Source organism: Eulemur rufifrons, chromosome 16, assembly GCF_041146395.1.
Source record: "Eulemur rufifrons isolate Redbay chromosome 16, OSU_ERuf_1, whole genome shotgun sequence".
Taxonomy (NCBI): Eukaryota; Metazoa; Chordata; class Mammalia; order Primates; family Lemuridae; genus Eulemur; species Eulemur rufifrons.
Window position 1 is genome coordinate 22,987,183 of NC_090998.1, and position 22,425 is coordinate 23,009,607.

Genomic DNA, 22,425 nt, shown 5'->3' on the forward strand with positions numbered 1-22,425 from the left:
AATCAATAATTGGACTAAAATATTCACTATAGGGGTTCAATATCAGACTAGATCAAACAGAAGAAAAGATCAGTAAGCTTGGAGACAGGTTACTGGAAAAAACAAACAAACAAAAAAATTAACAAAGCTTAAGGGATTTATGATATATCACCAAGTGGAATAATATGTGTGTCATTGAAATTCCAGAGGGGATGAGAGTGAGAAAAGGGAAGAAAGGTTACTGAAAGAAAAAAGGGCAAAATTTTTCCAAATCTGGGGAAGGAAATGTACATTCTGATCCAGGAGCCCCAAAAGATCCCAAATAAGATGAACCTAAAGAAATCCACACCAAGACATTATAATCAGACTTGTCAGAAGTCAAAGAGAGTTTTAAAAGCCACAAGGTAAAAGTGATTCATCACATAAAAGAGGATAACCATAAGACTATCAGCAAATTTCTCAGCAGAAACCTTGCAGGCCAGAAGTGAGTGGGATGATATATTCAAAAGGTCCAGTAATACTGTACCTGGCAAAATTGCTCCTCAAAAGTGAAGGGGAGAGAGAAACTTTCCCAGACAGACAAATCTGAGGGAGTTTATCACTACTAGACTTGCCATACAAGAAATGCTAAAGGCAGTTCTTCAAGTTGAAACAAAATGATGCTAAACAGTGATACAACAGCATGTGAAAGTGTTAAATCCACTGACAAAGATAAATATATAGACAAATACAGAACATTGTAACACTGTAATGGTAATTAGTAAGTCACTTAATTCTAATATAAAAGTATTATAAGTAACTATGTAAAATATGTTGATATAAGAGATAAAAAGATGTAAATTGTGATATCAATAACATAGAGTGTATGGAGGGGAGGAGTAAAAGTATACAATTTTTGTATGTGATTGAAGCTAAGTTGTTATCAGCTTAAAATAGACTGTTATAACCACAGAAGTTGTATATAAGCCCCATGGTAACCACAAAGAAAATACCTAGAGAAGAGGCACAAAAAGAAAAATCAGAGTGTATCAATACCGCCCCCCCCCCCAAAAAAATCAACAAAACTCAAAGGAACACAACAAGAGAGGAAACGAAAGACAAAAGAACTACAAGACATGAAATAAATAACAAAATAAGTCCTTCCCTACCAATAATTACTTTAAATGTAAATGGATTGAACTTTACAAAGACATAGAGGGCTGAAAGTATTTAAATATATTTTTTTTAAACCCAAGGTCCAACTATATGCTGTCTTCAAGAGATTTTATTTATTTTTAGAGATGGGGTCTTACTCTGTCACTTGGGCTAGAGTGCAGTGGTGTGATCATAGCTCACTGCAGCCTCAAACTCCTGGACTCAAGCAATCCTCTCACCTCAGTCTCCTGAGTACCTGGGAGTATAAACATGTGTCACCATGCCTGGCTAAGTTTTTAATTTTTTGTAGAGACAGGGTCTTGCTAAATTGCCCAGGCTGGTTTTGAACTCCTGGCCTCAAGTGATCTTCCTGCCTTGCCCTTCCAGGTGCTGGGATTACAGGTATAAACCACTACACCTGGCCTAAGAGATTCACTGTAGATTTAAGTACATACATAGGCTGAAAGTGAAAAGATGGAAAAGGATATTCCATGCAAATAGTAACCAAAAGAAAGCAGGAGTGACTATACTTACACCAGACAAAATAGACTTTAAGTCAGAAACTATAAGAGACAAAGAAGGACATTATATAACGATAAAAGCTTCAATTTACCAGGAAGGCATAACAATTATAAATATCTATTCATCCAACATCAGAGCACCTAAATATATAAAGCTAACACAGAACTGAAGGGAGAAGAAGTAGACAGCAGTACAACGAGAGTAGGAGACTTTAGTATTTAAGTTTCAATAATGGATGGAACATCTAGACAGAAAAATCAATAAATAGTAAATTTGAATAATGCTAGAGGTCAAATGGACCTATGAGTTATATACAGGACATTCCACCCAACTACAGCAGAATATATACCCTTCTCACATGTACATGGAACATCCTTTAGATCACATTAGGTCACAAAACAAGTATTAACAAATTTAAGAAGCTTGAAGGCATACTAATTATCTTTTTCCTACCACAATGGAATGAAACTAGAAATCCAGAAGAAAAACTGGAAAATTCACAAATATATGGAAATTAAACAACATACTTCTGAACAACAAATGTATCAATGAAGAAATCAAAAGGAAAATTAAAAATATCTTGAGACAAATGGAAACAAAAACATGCCAAAACCTATGGGATGCAGCCAAAGCAGTACTAAGAGAGAATTTTATAGTGATAAACACATTAAAAAAGAACTCAGATATCCTAGTAACACCCCAAATAACTAGAGAAAGAACAACTTAAGCCCAAAATTAGGAGGAGAAAATAATAAAGATTAGAGCAAAAATTTTAAAAAGGAATAGAAAAACAATAGAAAAAGCAACAAAACTGAGTTGTTTTCTGAAAAGATAAACAAAATGGACAAAGCTTTAACCTAAGGAAAAAGAAGACTCAAAATCAAAAAGGAAAGGGAATATATTACAACTAAAGCTGCAAAAATACTATATGAAGGACCATAAAAGACTACTATAAATAATTTTATGCCAACAAAATAGATTACCTAGAAGAAATGTATAAATTCTTAGAAACAAACACCCTACCAAGGCTGGATCATGAAGAAATAGAAAATCTAAACAGGGCTGAGCACGGTGGCTCACGCCTGTAATCCTAGCACTCTGGGAGGCCAAGGCGGGTGGATTGTTTGAGCTCAGGAGTTCGAGACCAGCCTGAGCAAGAGCGAGACCCCCGTCTCTACTAAAAATAGAAAGAAATTATTCGGCCAACTAAAAAATATATATAGAAAAAATTAGCCAGGCATGGTGGCACATGCCTGTAGTCTCAGCTACTCGGGAGGCTGAGGCAGGAGGATCGCTTGAGCTCAGGAGTTTGAGGTTGCTGTGAGCTAGGCTGACGCCACGGCACGCACTCTAGCCCGAGCAACAAAGCGAGACTCTGTCTCAAAAAAAAAAAAAAAAAAGAAAAGAAAATCTAAACAAACCTATAACTAGTAAGGCATTTAACAAATTAACTGCCGTGTGAATTCTATTCAATTCTTGCTAGTTTTGAGCCTGGGTCCTTGTGAAGCAAAACCAGGGCAAAACTCTCCAGTTGGTTTGTGAAAATCTTGTTGGTGTTCTTATTGTTACAATTAATATGGATGAATTCTAAAAATGTGGATTAAATGAATAGAAGTCAATTTAATTTTTCATTAAATTAGAAAGAATCATTTTGTTTTTGAAGTTTTTATTCTATTTTCATAATAAAACACTGTGGCCCCAAGGAAAAAAAATTTTTTTTAGTGTGGTAGCCTATGTGTTAAGTCAGCAATTGAACACCTCCCAACAAAGAAAAGCCTAGGATGAGGTGACTTTACTGGTGAATTCTACCAAAAATTTGAAGAAGATTAATGCCAATCCTTCTGAAACTCTTCAAAAAATGTGAAGAGGGAGAACAGTTCTTGAACTCATTTTATGAGACCAACATTACCCTGATACCAAAGCCAAGCAAAGACACTACAAGAAAACAAAATTTCAGGACAATATTTTTGATGAATATGGATGCAAAATCTTTAAGGAACTACAAACCAACTAAATTCAACAGCACATTAAAAGGCTCATATACTATGACCAAGTGGAATTTATCCCTGGGATGCAAAAATGATTCAACATATGCAAATCAATTAATGTGATATACCGTATTAACAAAATGAAGGATGATCATCCGTAAAGAGGCAGAAAAAGCATTGACAAAGTTCAAGTCTTTTATATGAAAACTATCAACAAACTAGAAATCGGAGAAAACCACCTCAACATAATAAAAGTCATACATGAACAGCCCACAGCTAACATCTTACTCAACAGTGAAAAACATAAAGCTTTTGTTCTAAGATCAGAGACAAGGTAAGAATGCCTACTCTTGCCACTTCTCTCCAACATAGTACTGGAAGGCCTAGCCAGAGCATGTAGGAAAGGGGAAAAAAGCATACAAATTGAAAAGGAAGAAGCAAAATTATCTCTGTTTGCAGATTACATGATCTTTTATGCAGAAAACCCTAATGATTCCATAAAAAATCTACTAGAACAAACAAATTCAGTAAAGTTGCAGGATACAAAATCAAAATACAAAAGTCAGTTTTGTTTCTGTATGGTAACGATGAATTATCCGAAAAAGAAATTAACAATCTCATTTAAAATAGCATCAAAAAGAAAAAATTGGTAATAAATTTAAAAAGGTGAAAGGTATATACTAAAAACTATAAAACATTAATGAGTGAAATTAAAGAAGACACAACTAAAGGAAAAGACATTCTGTGTTCATGGATTTGAAGACTTAAAATTGTTAAAATGTCCATACTACCCAAAGCAATCCACAGATTTGATGCAATCCCTATCAAAAATCCCCATAACATTTTTTACAGAAATAGAAAAAAACAATGCTAAAGTTCCTTTGGAATCACAAAGAACTCTAAATAGACAAAAACAATCTTGAGAAAGATGAACAAAAATGGCGGCATTACCCTTCTGGATTTGAAAATATATTATGAAGCTACAGTTATTAAATCAGTATGTTACTGGCATAAAGACAGACAAATCTTCTGCATAGCAAAGGACATAATTAACAGAGTGAAAAGACAACCTACAAAATGGGAGGAAATATTTGTAAACCATATATTTGATAAGTGGCTGATATATAAAAAAAAGGAACTCTTACAACTCAATAACAAAAAACCAAATAACCAGGTTTTAAAACAGGTAAAGGACTTGAATAAACATTTTCCAAAAGATATATAAATGTCCAACAGGCATATGAAAAGATTCTCAACATCACTAATCAGAGAAATTTAAAACCACAATTAGATATTGTCTCATACCTGTTAGGATGGCTACTAAAAAAAATAGGAAAAAAGGATAATAAATGTTGGTGAGGATGTGCAGACGTTGGAACCTTTGAAAGTCATTGGTGGGAGTATGAAATGGTGTAGGACTATGCAAAAACGTTGAGGAATTTTCTCAAAATATTAAAAATTGAACTACAATATGACCCAGCAATCCCACCTCTGGGTATTTGTCCAAAATAATTGAAATCAGGATCTGGAAGAGATATTTACATTTACGTATTCATTGATGCATTATTCACAATAGCCAAGTTTTGGAAACAAATGTTCACAGATGAATAGATTAAAAAAATGTGGTATATACATACAATGGAATATTATTCAGCCTTAAAAAAGAAGGAAATTCTGCCACATGTGACAACATGGATAAACCTGGAGGACATTATGCCAAGTGAAATAAGACAGTCACAGAAGGAAAAATACCACATGATCCCACTTACCTGAGGTATCTAAAATAGTTAAACTCAGAGTAGAGAGCGGAATGGGAGTTTCCAGGGGCTGGGGGGACGGGGAAATGAAGAGTTGCTATTTAATGGGTATAAAGTTTCAGTTGTACAAGAGGCATAAGTTCTAGTGATCTTCTGTACAACATTATGCCTACAGTTAATAATACTGTATTGTACGCTTAAAAATTTGTTAAGAGGTTAAACCTCCTGTTAAATGTTCTGCCACAGTTAGAGGGGGGAAAAAAAAACTCAAAACAAGAAACAACTGCCTATAAGCTATTGAAGAATGCTCAGTAGATTGTGTGTGGTGATTTAGGTAGTTTTATTTTTGTGTAGGATTTTGTCTGCTTGTTTACTAGTACGGTAAAGCATTCTATGAGACCATTCTTGCCTCTCCTGTGGTCCTTCTTGTAACCAGGGCTGGATTTATGCCAGTGTGCATGGGATTCTGATTACAGGTTAACATTTGAGAAGCAAGCAAAAGGCCTACATCTTCCTCCCTGCTTTGAAAGTTTATCATTCCCCTTTTATTTAAGTCAAATTGTTTCCAGCTAATCTTTGATATGTTGACTTGTGGCACAGATGAAATAATCTCGTCAGCTAACAGAGAGCAAATGCATTTTTATCTATTTTGGAGATTAGTGTTGGATACAAATGAGGAGTAACATGATGGCACTATGAGATTTGTGGTGGGGAAGAGGGGGAGGGGAAGGACTTAAAGAGAGGATCGCAGTGGAAATGTCAACAGCCAGCTTTCATCTGTGTGGTCCTTCCTGCGCTCATGGCACATGCTTATGTCATGATTGACAGCCCTTAAGGAGAAAGGCTAAGGTCACGAGACAGAGCTCTCTTTTCTTTTTTTCTCTTTTTTCCCTCCCCCTTTTTTCTCACCATCTTTTCTTTTTCTGCAAAAGCTACTAACTATGATGTGCAAGTATTGCACCTGTCACCCTGACCTCATTGTAGAGCCATCCTCCCAGCAGCTGTGCAACCAATGCTAAGTACTGTGAATGCAGCTTGTGGGGAACTGAATATATTTAATACCAGTGTAAAATAGGAAGGCTAAATGTCCTTGTCTGTAAAGTAGGGGTATCGGGCTAAGTGATCCATATGATTGCTTTCTTTAAGATTTTATATTTGTGAAGCATTTATATATACGTAAATACTTTCACTTTTTCCTCTCATCTCTGAGGAGAAGTACGTTAAGTTTGAATTTGTCACAATTTCCCAGGGTGACTCTTAGATGAAATGTCACTGACAGCTTGTGGTTTGGACTTTTTGCTTTCTTTCATTTTTTTTTTTTTTTTTTTGACTCTAGTCAGAAACAACTAGAAGCCATTAAACAACTGCAAGAAGATGCTGTCAACCAGGAAGCCATCCTCAGGAAGAGGCTCCAGGAAGCCAGCCAACGGCTGGCGGGTGCAGAGGAACAGGTAGCGTGGCCCTTGACTACGCTAGATTCAGGGCAAGTCTCCTCAGATGTTCTTAAAACCATGAAATAAAAATGGAGGAGGAACAACAACAGAAAAACAAAGAGGAACTGTGAGGTTCAGTCCCTAGCGACTAGCAGCGCGGAGGAAGTACAGGGGGAGTGTAAGAGAGGCGGTGTCAACAGCCTGCTGATGAAACAGGCAACTCTGCAGAAAGAGGCAACTTGGCATATCAGGACTTTGCCGCTGTGGAAATAGCTCAGGCACAACACCAAGCCCATGCAAACACAGAATTGCAGAAGTTCAGGAGAGGCTTATCACTTCCCTGAGAAGAAAAGCACATTTCCAGCTTTGTGTGCATAATCAGAGTGAGCGCTCTCAGTTGCTTGCTTTCCTGGCCATACTGCTAAAATCCAGTATTAACTCCCCATATCCAGGTTAAGGATCGAGATCGGGCAGCCCACTCTGGCAGGGAAAAAGCTGCGTCTCTGCTGCAGAAATTAGAGGAAGCAATTTCAGAACAATGGAACCTGCAAACTATAAATACTGAGATACCGAACGCTTGCCAGACACTTGAGCAGAAGACAAGAAAACTGAAAAGTGAGTAGCAAATATTCACTTACGCCCGGGTCAGTTCGCCCTGAGGTGGGGCGAAGGACCATAGCCATTTTTCTAGATCGCAGCTGAGGTATTGTTACTGAATTTACGGCAATGAAATGGTTTGAGAAGGCAGTGGGGCTTTCAGAGAGGTTTGCTTAGTGGCTAGGTGCATGGATTTAACCATTAGCTTTCATTTTTGGTTGTTTAAAACAAGCTGGATTTGTCTGTGACTGCTTTTTCTTTTAAAATGAAATAAAACTTCTCAATATCTCTAAAAGTAAACAAGAAGAAAAATCTTGTATGCACTAGATATTTGAACTTGCAAACTGTTTACATATTCTACCCTGATTTTATTAACTAGTTTTTACCCTTCATATGGTAGAAAAGGCCCTGCCTCTATTTTCCTGTCAGTGGTAATTTTAGGGGATTGGGCAAAATAATTGTAAGTTTGATATGTATCAAGATATTAAATATGTGTAAAAATTCTTTTTAAGTTTTAATGCATTTTTATATATATTTTGCATTTAAAAATAGGAATATTTGTCATTTTTATGTATGGCTTAAAAGTTCATAAGCATTTAAAAAGGATTTATGTGGGAAGACAATTGTCAAATTACAGCTGTCATTATTTGTAAACCAGTTTTATTCTAGAAACATAGTGTGGTAAAAATAAAACTTAGCCATTTATCAGACAACTGCTTTTGTTAAGCTAGCTTCTTGTTCTATCAGTGTAAATGTTCTCTTTATAGAAAGTTACTTGGTTGGAGGAATAAACAAGTAAATATAAGCTTGAGATAACCTAGAGATGAAAATTTTCAGGCTTGTGTTTGGGATTTATTGTACCCTTTCTACTGTTATTGGAGAAAGCTACTTAAGAGTTTAAGGAATTGTCTAGTTTTCAAAATAGCCATGGTTATTCAACATTTTATTGTTATTTTTAAACCCTTATGAACTTGCAAGTTTTCAATAATTCTAAGTATTAGTTTAGTTTGATTCACTCTGTTAGGCAATGTAAGGCATGCTTTAAATTACATAGCCCATATGTTGTTTTACTATTGCTCAGAGAGCATTGGAGAAGGTTCCTTCGTGATTAGAACCGTTCTTGTTGAGACATGAATCTCAAGGCATTCCAGATTTGGCTTAAGGTGTGTCTGCTTTAGACACTGTGCTCAGAGGACTAACCTTTTGCTCCAGTTATATTTACCTATTGATTAAATCAATATTATCCTCCAGTTTCATAAACTACTAAGAATTTATGTCTCTTTTTTCTCCCCATGATTTCCTTATAGTACTTTCTTGGAAGAGTCAACTTTTTTAACTTATTCCAAAGTATACATTCTTGATATTATGAACTTGCTATTGTTGTCTTCCTAGTTTGTCCTCAGGGGATAATTGAGTCAAATATTATTAAAAGCAGAATATGAAATCTGTCTTGGGTTGAATGCATGTATTTTTTTCTTGCCTGGACACAGTAGGGTGGACACTTCCTTTTTGTCTTGAGCTGTTCAGAACCTGCCTGGATTTATGAAATCCCTGACTTGTTTGTGTCTTTCGCTGCCCAAAGAAGGTATATATACCAGGATTTTGTTCATAAGACCATTGGCTTATGAAGATCTTTCTAACCCTGCCCTTAAAAGTCAATCTTTGGGAGAAGAAGGAAATCTACAAAGCACATATTTTCAAAATGTTCTATACAGCAGATATTCCAGATAGACTGTGAACAAATGTCAATGAGGTAGGATAGTTATCACACAAACACATCCACGCACATCCCACCACGACCACTCCCGCCCATGCTGTTTGAATTCTGAGTCAGATATTTGAATTCTGAGTCAGAAAACAAAAATATTTAAGCCTATTTAGCTTTTCTGAAACCCTCTGGGTGGTTTAATAAATTCATGAAGTGTTTAAGGCAATTGCTTTCTGATCCATCTAAGAAGATTCATCAGCAAATTGTGTGGGGATGCGGCTGGTTTGTCCAAATGTTCAGATCGACGTGCTCAGTATTCACAGACTGGAGCTAGGAATTTGTTTATGATGTTTGGTTAGAAATCCTGAACTTTGTGTTGAATTAATAATCTTGTTCAAGTTTTCCAGGACCACTGGGACTGCACTGATTGATGAGGTAATTAGTGCGCATGCCTCCATGAAATGTGCTATTAGAACTATTAAATTTCTTGGGTGGTTACTTACATATATTTTTCTTCTGCTTCTTTATGTCTAAGCATCTTGTTATCATAGGCCATACTGGATGATAATGAGTGTTTGCTTTAGAAAGGAAATTTTAAAAGCTTCTTAGATCTAGTGTATGCCTATAACATACTAGTATGATCTTATGTACAGAAATCATAGACTAATTGATCTAAACTATCACCCCTTACTATTCACCATCTCTTGTCCCTATCTAACATGAAATCTTCATTGAGTCAGTCATTTAATAGACAGTGAGAGAATTGCCTTTGGGAACCATAAATATTTCCTCGGGGAAAATCCTGAGACACTCCTGTATATTATAATTTCTCACTTGAATATAGTATCTGCACGTGAACTTCATAGTTTAGAGAAGACTTTTCACTTAGACGATCTCATTGAACGGTCTCTTCTAGCTTGCTATTCTTAGCATGGAGGGCATGAGGTATGGGAGAGCAAAGAGCCTTAGGGCTTTGAGGATGGATGCAAATGAGAGCCACTGTCCTCAGTAGTCGGTAAACAAGAGGGAAATGAGCCAGGGAAGAGGGGATCCAGGTGATTGAGACACTTAAAGATAGAAGGTGTTGGAATGCGTGCCAAGGAGAAAACGAAAGCCAAATACAGCTTGCTCAATAGCTCCAGTGGGTTGGGGGCCCAAGTTTTCCCAAACGAAAATGCAGTTATGGATGCAATTATCTAGGAAATGTAGTATAATGATTAAGAGCATGGGATTTGAAGTTAAACCTGTATTCTAACTCTAAGTCTACAAAAGAGTAGCTGCGTATAGTTGGGTAAACCACTTCGCCTCTGACTTCCAGTATCCTCTTCTGGTAAATGCAGTTGTAAATTATAAATGACATAACAAATGCAAAATGGCAGTTAGTGTTTGGTCACAGTTGGTGTACATGCTCTGCTAGAGCACGCGTCTGTGACATGAATCACCACATTTGTGATTGGTAAATGGGGAATGACCTGGTAGTATACTATGGAAGTTACATTGTTTCATTCATGATTTTCTTGGGAATAGGATTTGGACTGGTAGGAATAGAACTCTCATCTTCAGGAAAGGAAAAAGCTCTTAGCTTGGCTGCTGGACGGGCAGCAGGAGCCCTCTCAGCTTTATTTTGAGAAAATTAAAAACAAGTGTCTGCACCTGGGCCTCCCTCCCCTGAGATGATCAACCCCAGCCTTGCAGAACCCTCATCTCTGGCAGATCAGACTCCCTTCTGCGTTCACTTTGGCAGCCTCACTGCCTCTGAGGTCCACTTCCATCTGTGTTTTCTTTGCACCCCACGAGCACTGTTCCAGTGAAAGCATCGCCGGCATTTCCACTCTATTGTCTTTGTGCATTTCTGGTATCCTGTAAGGCATTTTAAGATCCAGTCTGAGTTATCTATGTTATCTTTCTAGGTACTAATAATTTAATAATTGTGGGTTAGTACTCTGGTTATAATGTTGCATATACTTTTTTTAGCAGTTTCTTCCTAACCCTGTTTATCTCATAAACCCTATGTTGTTTCTGTTCTTAGAATTTTTCATTCTTTTTATTCATGTGTACTTTACATATCATAAAATGTTCAGATCTTGAGTGTATTGTTCAACCAGTTAGATAAATGCACATCAAAACACAGAACTGTCACCCCAGAGACTTCCCTTGTGCCACTTCCCAGTCAATGACTCTTCCCCACCTCCACCACCAGAAGGAGCAACCATTGGCCTGACAGGTTAGTTTAGCCTATTCTAGAGTTGAGTTATACTGTATGTACTTTTTTGTGTGTTTCTCTTCTTTCTCTCAGCATAATATTTTTGAGATTCATCTACATTGTGTTTATCAGGAATATATTTTTATTGTTGAGTTGCTTGTGTTTGAGCATTCCAAATCTGCTTAATTTTTCCTCTTTTTGGATATGTAAAGTATTTGCAGTTTGGGGTTGTAATGGATAAAGCTGCTAGAATATCTATGTAACAGGTCTTTGTGTGTGGACGTGTGTTTTTATTTCACCTAGAATAATTAGGAGTAGAATTGTTAGGTCATAGGGTATTTGTGGTTCTGACTTTTAAGCAGCTGTCAGTTTTCCATAGTGTTTATAGCATTTCAAGTTCCCAGCCAGCAGTGTGTGGGAGTTCTAGGTGTTCCGCATCGTCAGTGTTTGATGGTGCCAGTCTTTTTCATTTTAGCCACTCTACTGGGTATTTCATTGTGATTTTAATTTGTATTCTTCAGATGACTAATGATGTTGAACACTTTCTCATGTGCTGATTGGCCATTGTATATCTTCTTTTAGAAGCCTCTAAGTGTTTTGCCCATTTTAAAATAGGTTGTTTGTCCTTTTATTATTGGATATAAATCCTTTGACAGATATATATAAATATGTGCATATGTATATATATAGTGAATAGTTTCTCTTAGTCTGTAGTTTTTAATGAACCCTGATATTTTTAATACACAATTTTGCAGAACATGAAGTTTTTTTTCAGTAATATATAACTTGTGTTATTAAAGTCTATATTCCATAAATGTCAACCATCATTGCTTGCTAACATTATGACAGCTCTAATAATGTTATGGTTTTCATTTTCAAGAGTCAGTTAATTGTGGGGCCTTTGCCTGAAAGCCTTATTACACAGTCATTTAGAAAGTGCTGTACTTCAGCTTCCTGCAAAGGCAATGCATCCAAGACACCTGGTCCCATCCTACATCACAAGTGGCAACAGCAGGGGACACAGTGGCCATTGTTTTGCTTCTCTATGAAGACTAAATGTTCTAGAGACATCTGCAGGTCCAACTCCAAACACATAAAGATTATGCAAAGGTGAATGCAAATTGAGGTCATAAGGCAGCTTGTTTTGCCATGTGGAAAATATGGAAATAGTTGCTACACATTGCACAAAACATCTGTTGAAACTGGTTTTCAATTTGAATGCTTTGAGATAGAGTCTGTCTAAAACCCAAGATTGCCTGGTGGGCAAGCAGATGGGTAATTTCGACAGTCTTATACTAACTCATTATTTCTTAATGAAATAATTCCAAATCATAAGATTAGTTTGGTAATTCTAAGACAATATTTTGTATTTTAGAGATACATGACCTTCAGAAACATGATGGCCACTTCCGAAAGCTTTGGTTGCTATTATTTAGCTGTAGGTCAGGAGAAGGCATTAATTCAGTTAACACAGAGATTTTTTTCAAAAATCTAATCTTTACTAAGGTTCTAGGTATTAATAAGAAAATTTTAATTACTTTAACAGGTCAGAAATAATTTTAAAAACAGTGTTTACTGGGCCTAGTCATACTGTGCCAAGCTTAGTTGAAAAAGAAGTTATTTTTACTAAAAAAGTTTTACAAAATAAAACTTTTACATGATGATTTTCTGCATAATTGAAATTTTCAAAGCCCTTTATCCTGAAATAAAAATTAAAAATTAGATTATGTACTCCTTTTCACATATATTAGCATTATGTTCATGACTCAGAATTTCTTCAGGCTATTAAGATATAAAACTGTTGCTCTATCAAATAAGAGGCACTAGATTTCTATGTGTTCTGGATACCAGAATATCTGCTGTTAATATTTTTTTCTGGCTGTTAGTGATAAAAAAAAAAATAGTGGTAGCTATTAATATGCTTCCATCTAGCAGAGTTCTCTAACCTCGTTTAAATTTTACTTTTTATCTTCTGTGGGCTGAGACATCAGTCAAGCTAGTGAGAATTATGTGTACATTCAGAGCCCAATGCCTGAGTCAAAGTGTGAGATTTGCCACAGGAATAAAGGGCATGGATATCAGTAGCTATTTTGGTTGTTCCAAAGATTTGGGCTTATTTTCTCATTCTTGGCTATATTTCAAAGAGTATGGCGTGTCCAACAAATAATATGTTATTATGGAAATCAAAGAGTTAGGTATTTTTCCCCATTTCCATTGTTTCAGGGATAAGACTTGGGAGGTTACTGACAAGCAGGTTTTAGTTAAGGAGAAAGGCAAATATTTTTAAGTTCATAGAAGAGTACCCTGAATTGAGCACTGTTCCATGAGTCCAAGCTCAGCTCTGACAATTGACATTTCTTTTTTTTTTTTTTTTTGTTGAGACAGAGTCTCACTTTGTTGCCCAGGCTAGAGTGAGTGCCGTGGCGTCAGCTTAGCTCACAGCAACCTCAAACTCCTGGGCTCAAGCGATCCTACTGCCTCAGCCTCCCGAGTAGCTGGGACTACAGGCATGCGCCACTATGCCCGGCTAATTTTTTCTATATAGATTTTTAGGTGTCCATATAATGTGTTTCTATTTTTAGTAGAGACGGGGTCTCGCTCAGGCTGGTCTCGAACTCCTGACCTTGAGCAATCCACCCGCCTCGGCCTCCCAGAGTGCTAGGATTACAGGCGTGAGCCACCGCGCCCGGCCCAATTGACATTTCAATCCTCTGGACACCAGTGTTTTCATGATCTTACATCTACTTGTAGGATTCTGGGCTTCTAGGGCTATGATTCTAGGGCTCAAGCAGAGGTTTATAGGTGAGAAGATTTCTGTATCAGTAGGAGGTTGGACTGAATGACTTCAAGGTGTATTCTTATTTTAAGATTGGATAATTGTGTGATTCACTTCTAGAAGACAATTCACTTGCAGCTACCAAGGTAAATTTTAAACACCCAAGGGTGATGATGGTTTAGCTGTTCCAGCTTGCTTTTCTGTTTTCCCCAGTCACAAGCTGAGAATGCCATCCTCAGAAGTCATCTTCTCCCTCTCCTTTCCTTCGGGCCCCAAATTTAAAGCCCTTAAAAGTTTATGAAGCAATGATATGAATTGAGAGAAAGGAAGTTAAAAATGGTCATATTGAGCTGGTTATATATTCTCTTTGTAGCAACAATTGAGTCGCTTCGAAAGAAGTTAATTGAAGGGGGACTCCATGGCTTGCTATTTCAGGTAAAAAGAAAAAAAAAAAAACAACAACAAAGAAAAACCTCTGTGATATATGTTTACTCACTGTGTGGGGAAGAGGTCTGACTCGCGTAAGGTTTTGAAACTAGTTCATGATGTATAAATGACTTTAATCATTAAGTTAAATAACCAACTTAGAAGAAGATGCTTTGGTGGACTTTGTTCTCTTACACACTGAAAGCATTTAGCAATACAAGAGTGGAGAACTCACATTACTAAGGCTCCTGCTAACATTTTCCAAAGAGGTAGCACTTTAGAATTTACTTGGCCCAGCCACTGTATCTATTAGCAAAAAGCCAGTTTTTTAGTCTTAGACACCTCCTTTCTGATGGTAAGGGTACATCCTTCAATTTGGAATTTTATGTTGAAATTTTGAGTACTTTTGAATAGGCTTTGCTGGTTACTGTTGCTTTTTTCTTTCTCCTATTTGAATTAAGCTTTCTACTCCTTTCTGTCTGGACGTCTCCATATATCCCTGGTAGAGTTGAATGTATTTCTCTCCCTTATGATGCTTGGTGAATCTCCTTTTTGCTCATAAATGAAGAACATAAGGGACCAGCCAGGTTGGCGCTAGAGAAAGGGGATGGAGGAGGAAAGAAGAAGGGTGATATTTGCATGGATCTGTTTCCTGGATATAATGCAGACACATCTGTTTAAGCAGGGAAAAAAAATTATTCATGTGGAAGTTCAAGCTAGGCAGAGTGCCTAAAAAGCCCTCAGCTATAAGTTGAGCTAGAAAAACCTCCGTATCTAAAGATGCTTTAATCATCTCAAGAACACCAACATTTCATATTATAACATAACTATGATAGATATATATCTGTTTCTTGGATCAAGGCCACGATTTTATTGCTATAAATTTTTCACAGACACACTTCACCACTCTGAGTTCTATCTCCAACCAGCTTCTTTGGCCTCTGCCTAAAAATGTCAGTGAAAAAACTTTGTTTCTTATTCGTGATCTTTGGATTTTATTCCCAGAACAAGTGATGGGGAAAACACAACGAGAGGTTTACAGTTACAAATGTGTTCCCTTAAAGTAGAATACAGGATTTAAAAAAAAAAAAAAAAAAAAAACTGGTCAATTTTACCCACCTCAGGTAGTGTCCTATTGGAAATCTAATGTGTTTTGTATCTTTGACACTTTCTGCATTCTGTCTTTGAATGCACTCCACCATTTTCTCATGACAGAGCTGTTTAGATGAAAGATTTCCTTACTATGATCCCCTGTCTTGCACAGATACAGTTCAACAACCTCTTAAAGAAAAATTGGTTAGTATAAGCATCTTGAAATTATTTAGAATCCACAGCCATGCCAAAACAGAAAGCTCAGCCCAGTGTGTATTAGTGGCCTTAGCATTCTAAACTATATTGCTAAGAGATTATCAGATAAAGCAACGGATACCTATTTTTTTCTTTATCTCACATACACGCACATAAAATTCTGGGTGGTCCTAAGAAGTAGCAATATTTGAAAATCTTTTATTGTAGTATCATGAAGAATTATATAACTAAGCTTGCCCCTCACTCATACCTTTTTCCTCAGAGCCTTTGTTTATATCAAAGTGTCAATTATTTGGAATTAATGATGTTAGCATTCTGCTAAGTTTTTGAACTATGATTTTTTGATAAGGATTATAATTTACTTGTACAGTATATTTAATCAAACACATCAAAGCTTTTTTACTTGATGTTATTTATTTCCTTCCTGACCTCTCTCACAGGGTCATTTGAGACTAGTGATAGTCTTTCTACCTTGGAAGGTGAAGAGAGTGAGTTATGAAATGTGTTATGTTACATTCCTTTAGATAGCTAGTAATACTTGGTTTTCTGTTTAGAAGCAGTGTTGCCACAAACTATATGGTGGTCAAGAAGCAAGAATACATCAGACACCCCTGACCTTGAAACATACGTGCTGGTATACACCTCTGCTGGGTAAGCATGGGTAGCCCCTCCCCTACACCTGCGCAGACATGGCTGAGGGTGGGAGTCATTGGAAAGGGAAAATAATCACAATTATATTTATATAGGAAGAATTGTTGAATATTGGATATTTATCCCTGAATTCAGTCAATCAATATATATTGGAGCACTTACTCTGTGCAAGGCACTATATTATGCATAATAAAGTATAAGTCCTAAAGTCACTCACAGATGGTGGGGAGACAAGATGTGGGCTCAGAGAAGTCAAGGAAGACTCCATAGAAGAGAATAGAGTTGAATCATCCTTGAAAGATGGGTTAGATTTGGAAAAGCAAAAAGTGTCAAAAGACATATTCCATTGGGTGAGAGTGATATGAGCAAACAAAACAAAAAATAAAAGAAGAATGAAAAAAGCTTAAGTACTGAAGAAGAGGCAAAGCTGGACAAGTCATTTTGGAAACAAAAGGATTCAGTTTGAGATACAGTAGAATATAATTTTGGAGAAGGAAAAGCAGCTGTGGGTCAAATTGTAGACTATTACTCAATGCCAGGCTAAGGAGAAAGAGCTTTATTCTAGGAAATTCCTCAAAGTAGTGACATCTCTCAGCACAACCTAGATGTGGTTAAAAGGAAAAGTTAATGTCTGGTTCTGAAATGTCAAAAGAAATGGGATGATCATCAAAATAAATTTAAGAAGGAATAAAGAGATAGTAGAGTGATTTGTGGATCACTTAAACTTGAGAAGGCCACTACTAATGGAATGTCCGTGTGTGTCAGACAATAGATTAGTACTTTATAGAAATTATTATATTCATAATTTGATGATAGCCACCACCAACACTAGCAGCCCTTAAAGAGCGCTCACTATGTATCAGGCACAGTGCTATGCTCTTAACATACCTATTAACTCGTTGAATCCTCACATTCCCATGAGATAGGTGTTTATGTAATTCCCAGTTTAAAGATGAGAAAACAGGAACATTGAGTAAGTAATTTGCCCAAGGTCATCTCGCATGTCATGTCTAAGTAACCAAAGCTCAGAGTGGCTTAGTTACTAATTCAAGATCACACAACTGGTATGTGACAGAGCCAGGATTTGAACTAAAAATTTGGGATTGGCTCCAAAGCCCATGTTTTTTTCCATTAAACTCTGCTGCTTCCTATACTGAGAGACACACATAATCAGATGGTTTCTCAAAAAGGGCGGTTTGTCCTCCCAATCTATTTCCTGCGTTACTCTTTGACAGGTTCTGATCACGGCATCTAATGCTTTTCTCTTCAGGAGTCTGCAAAGTTGCTCGGTAAAGGGCCGGAGAGTAAATATTTCAGTTTCTGCTGCCACTACTCAACTTTCCTGTTCTATTACACAAAGGTCTTCTGGCCTCCCCCACAGTCCCTCTTTAAAAAAAAAAAATATTTGGCATTTCCACCCTCATGTAACTAGGCATCAAAGGGGTTTATGTGACAATGTTAATAGAATTGGGTTGAGTTTTGCTTTTTCAGAAATGGTCCCATCTCTTAAGAGGGGAAGAATTTATGCTTTAATATAGTTTGAATCAGAAATCAATCTCTATTTTTATTCTTTTCTGTTCTGTTGCAGATGCCTTGTCTCTGGATAGTCTCACAGCGATTCCAAGGCTGGAAGTGACACCCTTCTCATGTGTAGCCAACCGAATCCAGGCTGCGTGTGAAAAGCCCAAATATGAAGAAATAAAGGATGGTGCTTTGGATGTGACAAGACGACACAAGTAAGTTAAAACAACACAACGTACTTATCCTACTCTTTATGGGTGGCCTAGTCCCATTGCCTAACATTTGAATTGATTACATTTTCACATTCTGAGATCATAACATTTTTATTGTGAAAATTCTCTAACTTTCTAAAAATATAACAATTTTAAAATAAAGACAGTGCTGTAGTTTTCTTGTTTCTTTTGAATTTCATAATTTCCATTCTAAAATTTAAAAGACAAATTAGACTATGTAAGATTGTTTCCCAGTTTTTAGGAATATACCACATACTGCTAAATTAACTAAGGTGGGTTGTGATTACATTTCTATTCCCTTCACACTCGAGCTTAACACGCCTTTGGAAACCTCCTGTCCCTTCACCCCGTCCCCTCCCTTTTTAAGAACACTGACTGATCTTCCCATCTAAAGGGGGGAAAAAACCCACAGCCACCAGACTTTGTCCTACAATATTCTCAAGACCAGTATTTTCTGACAGCACGTGTGGGAATTTTGCCCACGCACTAACCAGTTCTCCAGCGGACACCAGTTCTCCAGGGGACATCTTCTAACTCAATTCAATTCTGATGCTATTTACTTGGAGGTAGTGTCAGCTGCCACAGGTTACGGGGTCAGTCCCACAAGACTGCCCCCCCTTCAGATGCCAGTCACAAGTCCCAGGTTGTGACCTGTGCTTCTCACCAACTGGCTACAGGTTGAGTGTCCCCATGACCCCCTCCTCAGGTTTAATTAATTTACTAGAGTGGCTCACAGAACTCAGAAAAGCACTTTACTAATATTTATCCATTTTTTACAAAGGATATTTTAAAGGGTGCAAATGAACAGCCAGATGAAGAGATGCACAGGGTTTGGAAGGGTCCCAAGTGCAGGAGCTTCTGACTCCTTGCAGTTAGGGTGTGCCGCCTCCAGGCACGTGGTTGTGTTCTTGTTCTTCAACCTAGAGGCTCTCTGAGCCCTGTCCTTTTAGGATTTTTATGGAGGCTTTGTTACATAGGCATGATCCATTAAATCATTGGTCATTGTTGATCGACTCAGCCTTCAGCCCCTCTCCCTGCCAAAGGAGGTTGGGGGCTGGGGCTGAAAGTTGCAGCGCTCTAATCACATGATTGGTTCCCCTGGCAGTCAGCACCCCCCTCCCTGAAGCTATGCAGGACTCCACCAAGAGTCACCCCATTAGAAAAAAAGATGCTCCTGTCACCTAGGAATTTCAAGGGATTTAGGAGCTCTGTGTCAAACACAATCACTCAGGAAATTACAAAGGTCTTTTAGGAGCTCTGTGTCAGGAACCAAGGTTAGAGATCAAATATTAGAGCAAAAGATTCTCTCAATGCCCCCATCTACAAGGATTTTAGGAGCTCTGTCTCAGGAACTGGAATATCAACTTTGTACTGCCAAGTTAATATACCTAGGTTTTGATCATATTTCTGTGTCTTTTATGCTCAAGGTTAACAAGCCTTTGGGAACCTACCCCTGTCCCTGCACCCCTTCCTCCTCTGATGCTCATTTGCTCTCACCTGCCTTTTTAAGTACTCAGACCAATCTTCCTTAGGACAAATTCAGAAATGTCAGTGGAGTTTGGAAGGCCTAGCTACCCCAGTGAAATGTCCTTGCTGTACTGAGGGTGGGGAAAGAAGACTTTGAATTGCAAATTCTTCATTTTCATTTTTGGCTGGATTTTCTGTTGTTTTAACTTCTCTTTGGTGAAGGTGGGAGCTTTCTTTCATCATGTCTTAAGCCATGAACTTAATCAGAAGTTTGATAAAATTGGGACTGGGGGAAGAGGAGTGGGAACTGTGTTATAGTTTGGTATCTGCTGAAATGTGCAGTTTTTCTACCTGTAATAAATAATTCTACTTTCTACTGTCAGGTACCCAGGCCCCACAGGTGGCCCCTGCCCAAAGACAGATCTTGCAAGTTGCTTCAGGATGAATGATGACCTAAGGATGGAAGTGAGTATTTCATTTTCAGTATTACCATATCCTGTTCCTCTTCTGTGGGTGTTCTTTTTCTTTTTCCCTTTCTTTTTCTCTTTTTCTTTTCTTGTTTTTGTGGTGTGTGTGTGTTTTTTTTTTTTTTTTTTTTTACTTTTTAAGTATTATGGATACTCTTATAGCAAGCAGGAAGGAGGCCAATACCACAAAACTCAGACACATGAAAAATATCAACCTTTGGAGTCAAGAAATTGAAACTCAGTCATTTGGGGGGCTTTCTGCCCCTTGCATAGTATGAACTCTGGGTTATATAACCAAAAGGAGATTTTGATGAAGTTTGCTGACTTTTTGAGAGGCAGGCTGGCTTGGGACTTAAATTTACTAATGACTGTAAGAAGTCCCAGATCCCACTGATTCTTTAAGAATTGGTGTCAAGGCCAGATAAACTCTGAGGGGCTGGCCCTTTGTTGAAGACCACAAAGCAGGGCCAGGTCCATGGAGACTGTCCGTCCCTGAGGTGTCAGGTACTAACACCACTTCCCTACCCAAGAAGAGAATAACAATAAATGACTTGAAGGTCACTTACGGTCCGCTCCCTAGATCCTTGAGATGTGGTTGGAGGGCCTTCCTCCATCTGCAGCCTGAGCCCCGTAATCCTCTCAATCAAACAGAGCAGATGGTTATATTTCAGGATCTTACAATCTATCCTCCTCCTTTTTTTCTAACACTTTTATTGAGATAGAATTCACACACCAAACAATTCATTAATTTAAATTGTTCAATTATTAAATGACTTTCAGTATATTCACAGAGTTGTGCAACCATTGCCACAATCAATTTTAGAACATTTTAATCACCCCCAAAAGAAACTGCATACCCGTTAGCAGTCTCTCCCTATTTCCCCCTCCCCTATCCCCTAGCTCTGGGCAACCACCAGTCCACTTTCTGTCTCTATAGATTTGCCTTTTCTGGACATCTTATATAAACAGAATAATACAATATGTGACCTCTTGTGTCTGGCTTCTTTCACTTAATGTAAGGTTTTCAAGGTTCATTCATGTTGTAGCATGTTGTCGATACTTCATTCATTTGCATGGCCAAATTATATTCCATTGTATAGATGTACCACATTTTGCTCATTCATCAGTTGATGGGCATTTGAGTTGTTTCTACTTTATAGCTACTGTGAGTAATGCTATTATGGACATTAGTGTATAACTTTTTGTGGAAACATGTTTTTAATTTTGGGGAGTATATATCTAGGAGTAAAATTACTGTATCATATGGAACTCTGTGTTTCATGTTTTGGGGAACTGCAAAACAGACTTCCACAATGGTAACACCATTTTACATTTCCACCAGCAGTGTATGAAGATTCCAGTTTCTCTGCATCCTCACCAATACTTTTCTATTTGTTTGATTATAGCCATCTTTGTGGGTACAAAGTGATATCTCATGGTGGTTTTGATTTGCATTTCTCTAATGATTAATGATGTTGAACATCTTTTCATGTGCTCGTTAACTATTTGTATATCTTCTTTGGAGACGTGTCTACTCAGATCTTTTGCCCATTTTTAAAATAGGGTTATATTTCTTTTTACTATTGAGATGTACAAGTTGTTGTTATTCTTCCTTTTAAGTGTGCATATCTGACATTTTTTTCTGGTCATTAGGACCTGTCTTATTGAGTAGCTAAGAAAAAGAAAGAAAAAGGAAATGAATCTATTTTGCTATTACTTAGCAATTCTTGCAAAGTTTTAATAAAGGAAGTTGAACTTGGAAGCTTACAGGATGTTTGGTTATTAGTAATTCCCCTTTTATCTGGCACTGACTTCTCGAAGAAGGAAGAAACAAATATCAGTTGTGTACCAGGCTCTTTGTAGGAAAGCATTTCCCCATGCTGTGTTATTAATCCTCCCTATGCTTTGAGTGGTAGGTATTCTCTGCTTTTTACAAAGAAGGCAGCTGACGGTGAGGGAGTTAGATAACTTTCCCAAGATCACTCAACTAGTAAGTGGCAAGGTCAATTCCAATTCAAGTTTGTCTGGCTTCAAAGGATATGCCCTTTCCACAACCATAGTCCACTGAATTTAGACATTTCAATCATAATAATCCCTTATAGTTACCTTGAAAGTGGATTTTTGGCTAAGAAATGTACTGCCTTATGTATCTAAATGGACCTCCTCATCGAGTCTCATTAGGATATGTGATTAAGGTGTGTTGTCCAGGTCTTGACACCCATTAAGAAGTAGAAGCTAACAGGGATCATGGCAGA

General features: G+C 37.4%; 1 protein-coding gene across 1 annotated transcript in view; it reads left to right on the forward strand.

Moving 5' to 3' along the window:
* The window catches only part of IRAG2 (inositol 1,4,5-triphosphate receptor associated 2), an 85,552-nt gene that overhangs the window by 32,895 nt on the left and 30,232 nt on the right, over window positions 1-22,425 (forward strand). The window contains exons 17-23 of the mRNA XM_069491476.1: window positions 6,717-6,831; window positions 7,266-7,428; window positions 14,471-14,532; window positions 15,739-15,819; window positions 16,386-16,482; window positions 18,071-18,218; window positions 20,087-20,168. Coding sequence (XP_069347577.1) covers window positions 6,717-6,831; window positions 7,266-7,428; window positions 14,471-14,532; window positions 15,739-15,819; window positions 16,386-16,482; window positions 18,071-18,218; window positions 20,087-20,168 — 748 coding nt within the window. The remainder of the gene's footprint in view (window positions 1-6,716; window positions 6,832-7,265; window positions 7,429-14,470; window positions 14,533-15,738; window positions 15,820-16,385; window positions 16,483-18,070; window positions 18,219-20,086; window positions 20,169-22,425) is intronic.